This window comes from Solanum pennellii, chromosome 11, assembly GCF_001406875.1.
Source record: "Solanum pennellii chromosome 11, SPENNV200".
Lineage (NCBI taxonomy): Eukaryota > Viridiplantae > Streptophyta > Magnoliopsida > Solanales > Solanaceae > Solanum > Solanum pennellii.
The window spans coordinates 44,780,821-44,787,549 of NC_028647.1; the positions used below are offsets into that span (position 1 = coordinate 44,780,821).

Below are 6,729 nucleotides of genomic sequence, written 5' to 3' on the forward strand. Positions count from 1 at the left end.
TATAATGGATGTTATCATGGAGGTGTCGCTGAAGAATTAAATTAGATACCAATGATATCAGGATATTATATGGATATATATTGTGGTGGTATTTTTGCGACCAAAACAATTTCTAATGATAATATATAGATATATTGTGACAGTATCATGGAGTTCTCACTGAGGACTAAAGCAACGACAATGATACCATAACAATATATATATATAAACTTAATTTATTGTGCAACAATAAAAAATATCTTGATTTGAAAAAAGAAACAAGTGAAAAAGAAAAAAAAATAAGAACAAAAAAAAATTGAAAAAATGAAAAGGAGAGGAACATGAAGATTTTTTTTCTTCTTAAAAACTGTAAAAAAAAAAAAAGAAAAAAAAAGGAACAAATATAGGAGAAAAATGGGGAAAATCAGAAAAAATAGAGATAAATAAATAAATAAATAAGAAAAAAAAGGAAAAATAAAAGAAGGAAAGGTGTGAATGACCTTAAATCGGCCTAATGCTAACTAAAGTGACAATTGAGACCAATAGGCCGTACTTACCTTATATATATACTAGTTTCCAAGCACGCGCTTTGCGCGTGTAACCCATGAGTGTATTATTTCTTAAAAGATAATATTACTAAATAATAAAATATGTCTAATTGAGATTTCTTACTTTGTTTTACTACTAATTGTGACACTCCAATTTTCTGACCTCCAAGTGAATGCATCAAGATAATAATATGAGAAATTAATACAATAAACTTCGTTTATAATTCAAAAAATAAGTTTGCAAACCAAAAAGGAAAAATAACAACTATATAAATTAAATTTTTCGATAGTTCCATTTTATTGGTAAAATAATATTAGAAGAAATAGTGTAAGATTAACTTTGAGTTAAAGGAAAACAAAACATTTCAACTTTTTTACTTTGCCTTTTGAATCTCCTAATAATTATAATGAATGTGTTTAAAGTATTGTATTGATTTTTTATCCACAAACACTTTAAACTAATTAGTTAACTATAAATATTCAAAACTATGATGTAAAAAGTCTTATTATTTATATTTTGAAAATCAGACTATTTATGAATAACTACTATTTTTATATAAAATTTAATTTTCTCTTCATACATAACTTATCCACAATTAATTTAATATTATATGTTTTACCTTTTTTTCCCCCATAAATAGAAAAGAAAAGAGTCAACATCCTATTTTATCACATTCATTTTTAAAGATGAAAATTAATGTATATATAAAGTTATAAGTACGAAGCAAAAAAAACAAAAGAGAAGTACAGATGAGCAAGATAATCATGCATTTCATTTTATTTTTGTCTTTATAGTGAAACTGAACATTTGAGCATACAAAATACAAATATGAATACAGCAACTTGCTAATAAAACAAGAATTCAACTATATCAAGAGAGACAAAAAAGTCTTATTATAATTCTTACTACAAATAAGTATAGAACTAACACATCAAGCTCCGATTCTTCAGTAATTGAATTCTTGTCTATTCTCGCGACTGCAGAAGGGAATCTCACGACTTTCATCTAAAATTGTGACATTATTTCACATGTTTAGAGTTCCTACACACAAGAATTGTAGGAGTGATAAATAAATTTTTTTCTTGAAAAAGTTAAATTTATAGAACAAAATTATGAAAACATGAAAAGTCACATGAATTATTGTTAAAATAAATATAAAAAAGATAGAGATGAAATTTAATTTTAAAGATATATGAATCTACTTTAATTTCTTGTCTATAGGGAATAATTAGTCATTTTTAATTTTATTTATATTTGTGTTAGAAATTTGAAAGGTCAAGATTATAGAATGAGAATAAGAAGATTATATATATGAAAATTATAAAAGTTTTAATTTATTAGAGGGGAAAAATGGTAATTCAACTTTTCAATTTTGAGCTTCCTGCTTATATATATACTAGTATATGGACACGTGTGTTGCACGTTTACTTCATAACGATGAATAAAATGATAAACAATTTAATTTTTTTTAAAATGTTTGTAATGTATAATTAACTTGAAGAATTTTTTTTACATTTAGTCCTCCCTTTATTATAATTTTGATATAGAAATTATATATTTGTTTAAAAAGATAAAATAAAGTAGCAAAAAGAAAAATGGAGGCACACTATCTTATGATTAACTTTCTTAAAATGTCTTTTTTGTCTCATAAAAATGTTCAAATTAAATTAATATTTATACATTTTCAAGAAGATAAAATGTTTGACATTAATTAGTAAAAGATGAAATTCTCCTTCTCATTAATTAGAATACAATTAAGTAATTAAAATTTATATGTAAAAAATTTATTAGAAGGAAAATAACTAAGATTTAAAGTGCAATGATTGGTATTTAAATTATGTAATTATACAAATAAAATATTAATATTTAATTAAATAAATCATATTTTAATTTAATGGAGAGTCAAAATGACAATGTTAGTATTCTTACAATTAAAAGTTTGTTAAAATATATTTTACATTGNCAATTAAAAGTTTGTTGAAATATATTTTACATTTTTTTGTTAAAAAAATAATAGGAGCAATATTTGGTCAAAGGATAAAAAGATCTTCTAACTTCTTAAGCATTTTGGTGTATCATTTTTTCGACTTTGGAATTTGGATCTCATGATAATTTTAATGAAAATTGTCGAAAAACTTTAGATTTTATCCACAAGCACATGTAAGAATGATTCTTTACAAATATTTAAAATTTAAAATGCAAAAATATAATTATTAAAATTTGAAATTAGAATATCTTGTAAGCATTAATTGTTCTGCATGTCTTATACACTATTTTTATGATTGTATTTGTCTCATTTTCTAAAGCAAAAAATACACCCTTCAATCAAATATATTCTTAAAACAAAATTACAAATACAAAGAAAAAGTATCATATATAGGAGCAAGTTTAGCATAGCAACCAACGAAAAATAGAAAAATGCTAAGACAATCTTTTTTCTGTTTTTTCTTGATAATGCAAATTGAAACAAAGTTATATTCAACTTTTGACCATAAAAAATTAAAATATTTGGAAGACAAGTTAATGGAAGTGATATTCAACTACATAAATGGAGGGGTCTTACCATAGTTCTGATCTCGACAAATAAGTAAAAAAAAAATACATCAAGCTTCGATATTTTAGTAATTAACATTCATTCCTATAATCACATTATGCCTTGTAATCTTGACACAAATCCTCTTGCCTTGAAATTTTCTTCACTTGATTAAAGCTTCTCTAGTCTTCCACACACAAAAATTGTATCACATGTAAATCTTTCTATAAAAATAATATTAAAAGATTGTATTTATAGGAAAAAAATAGCTTTGGAATATGAAGATTCACTTACAAAGTTGAAAGGTCAAGTGTTACAAAAGTTAAAGACAAATATTAATTAAAAACATAAATTAATTTAGAAGATAAACCATATACATGTATCTATTTAAAGGGTAAATATTTCAAGAAAATAATTTAAATTAGATATTTTAATTAAGAATTAATCTAAAGAAGTGCAAAAGTCATTAACATTTCTATTAAAATAATATAACTTAATATTTAAATTAAATAATTAAATATTTTTATAATATTTTAATTTATAATAAGGGTAAAATTGTAATTCAACTTTTAACTTTTTTGGTTCCCTCTTATAATATATATATATATATATATATATATATATATATGTATGTATGTATGTATGTATGTATGTATGTATGCATGTATGTATATATAATGGATGGTATGATGGAGGTGTCGCAGAAGAATTAAATTAGACACCAATGATATCAGGATATTATATGGATATATATTGTGGTGGTATTTTTGCGACCAAAGCAATTTCTAATGATAAACTTACTGAGGACTGAAGCAATGACAATAATATCATAACAATATATATAAACTTAATTTATTGTGCAACAATAAAAAATATCTTGATTTGAGAAAAACAAATGAAAAAAAGAATAAGAACAAAAAAAAATTGAAAAAATGAAAAGGAGAGGAACAGGAAGAAATTTTTTTTATATATAAAAAAAATTCAAAAAAAAAGAGGAACAAATATAGGAGAAAAATGGGGAAAATGAGAAAAAATAAAGATAAATAAATAAATAAATGAGCAAAAAATGAAAAATAAAAGAAGGAAAGGTTTGAATGACCTTAAATCAGCCTAATGCTAAAGTGACAATTGAGACCAATAGGCCCTACTTACCTTATCTTTTATGCCAATTGGGAGTTGCTTCTCACACTTAAAAAATTGCTCTCTTTCTACACATTCCTGATAAATTTTCCATTTCCTTAGACATCAAAAACAACAAAAATAGAGATGTCATCAAGTGTTTGCTCATCAACTTTCATTTCTACTCGTTCATCTTAGATCAACCTTATCTTTAGATGTTAGAAACCAAATGTACCACCATGACAGACCTCAAAAAGATTCATGGTCATTTCTAAAAAAATGATCCAATCAAGCAAAAAATAGCATCTAGTAGCGTCCTTGCATTTTTAGGCAAGTCTCCCCCTAATGGTGACATCAATTATACAAATTTGGTTTTCAGTCACATAGAAAATCCAACTCTTTTCACTTGGAATACTATCATTAGAGGTTTCTCAAAGAGTTCAACTCCACAATATGCAATTCATCTTTTCATTGAAATGTTGAACAATTCACAAGTACAGACTCACTTGCTTACTTATCCTTCGGTTTTTAAGGCGTATGGTCGAGGTGGTCTTGCGATAAATGGAGCTCAACTTCATGGGAGAATCATCAAACTAGGCCTAGAATTCGACACATTAATAAGAAATAGTCTGTTGTATATGTATGTAAGTTATTGTTTTTTGGTTGAAGCAAGGAAATTGTTTTATGAGGATGAGATTGAGGATGTTGTTTCTTGGAATTCCATGACTCATGGGCCTAGCTAAATCGGGAGAAATCGATGATTCTTGGAGGTTGTTTAGTAAAATGTAAACTAGAAATGATGTTTATTGCAATAGTATGATAAATGGTTTTGTTAGAAATGGGAAGTGGAATGAAGCATTGGAACTATTTAGCACAATGCAAGAGCAAAATATTAAGCCTAGTAAATTCACGTTGGTGAGCTTGTTGAATGCTTGTGGATACTTAGGAGCACTTGAACAGGGGAATTGGATTAAGAAGAACAATGTTGAGTTTAATGTTATTGTTGTTACTGCAATTATAGACATGTATTGAAAGTGTGCAAACGTTTAAATGGCGTGGCTTGTTTTTGTATGTGTCTCAAATAAAGGATTGTCTTCTTGGAACTCTATGATTTTGGGCTTAGCTGCTAATACATTTGAGGATGATGCGATTAAGCTATTCGCGAGGCTACAATGCTCATTTCTGAAACCAGATTCTGTGAGTTTCATCTACTAACCGCGTGCAATCACTCAGGATTGGAAGATAAAGCGAAAGACTACTTTCAATTAATGAAAATGGAATATGGTATTGAACCATCAATCAAACACTATAAATGTATGGTCGATATTCTTGGTCAAGCAGGACTAGTTGAAGAAGCAGAAGAGGTTATAAGAAGTATGAAAATGGAACCTGTTGTTGTCATATGGGGTTCTTCGTTATCAGCTTGTAGGAGCCACAGAAACATGGAGTTGGCTAGATGGTCAGCTGAGAATTTGGTTGAGTTGGATCCGAATGAAAGCAGTGGCTATGTATTGATGGCAAATATGCATGCAGCCTCGGGCTTGTTTGAAGAAGCTATGGATGAAAGGGTATCAATGAAGGAGAAACATGTAGCGAAAGAACCGGGATGCAGTTCAGTAGAAATTAATTGTGAAGTTTATGAGTTTGCTTCTGGTAGGTAGTTAGATTCTGAGTTCCATGATATATATCCTTTGATGCACTAAACAGAATTAGGAATTTATGAAATGTCAGCAGAACTAAGAGGCTGCAAATTTAGGAGTAAATTTCATGTCAATTGAAAAACTGATCAATAGGAAAACTATCTAACAGATTAATTAACCGACTTAAGCTAGACCAACTGCCACTAACTCTAGTCTAACTAACCATAACATATTACAGCTAAGACACATATTCTTCAACACTATCCCTCAAACTAGGTGTTATGAACAGATTCTTCACGCCTAGTTTGTTATTAGGTAGGAACAGTGTACGTGAGTAAGTCCCTTGGTAAGCTCATCAGCGAGTTGCTCAGAGGAAAATATATTATGCAGAAGATGCACAAGGCATATAGCATGCTCACAATAACACTTGATGATATATATTCTCACTCTCATTGATGAATAAATACCACTTAAAGATTCAAAAACTTTCCCTTATCGTCTCTCGACTTGAGCAAAGGGACCTTACAAAATAATTACACTTCCAACTCATTCTTTTACCGCCTTGCCACTGAAGACACCTCCAACCCTGCTAGTTATAACATGAATATTATGCCCGAGAACACCAAGACAACGAGAAACTGAGTTGAAGTGTAAACAACCATGGTCTTGTCCTCATCCGGCCTTTGGGGATATTAGAGCTGGATGTTTCATTTGCAGCAAGTCATGCTTCATCTCAAGAAAGTCATATTAGACAGTTACATGACTCGGAAATCACAATTTCCTTACTGAAAGCAATTAAAAAGAAATTTTAGAACTCTTGACCAATCCACGTATTGCAATTACAGACCAGCGCCACACATGTCTCTCTCTATATAGTTGTACATGTATGATTTGTCTAGACAAGTAAGG

General features: G+C 28.2%; 1 protein-coding gene across 1 annotated transcript; it reads left to right on the forward strand.

Annotated features, from left to right (window-relative positions):
- The first annotated feature begins 4,236 nt into the window (after positions 1-4,236).
- LOC107003151 (pentatricopeptide repeat-containing protein At2g42920, chloroplastic-like) lies at positions 4,237-6,003 on the forward strand. Its single transcript, XM_015201418.2, has one exon. It carries the CDS (start codon positions 5,353-5,355, stop codon positions 5,839-5,841), a length of 489 nt encoding a protein of 162 aa, XP_015056904.1. The 5' UTR covers positions 4,237-5,352; the 3' UTR covers positions 5,842-6,003.
- The last annotated feature ends 726 nt before the right edge of the window (positions 6,004-6,729 follow it).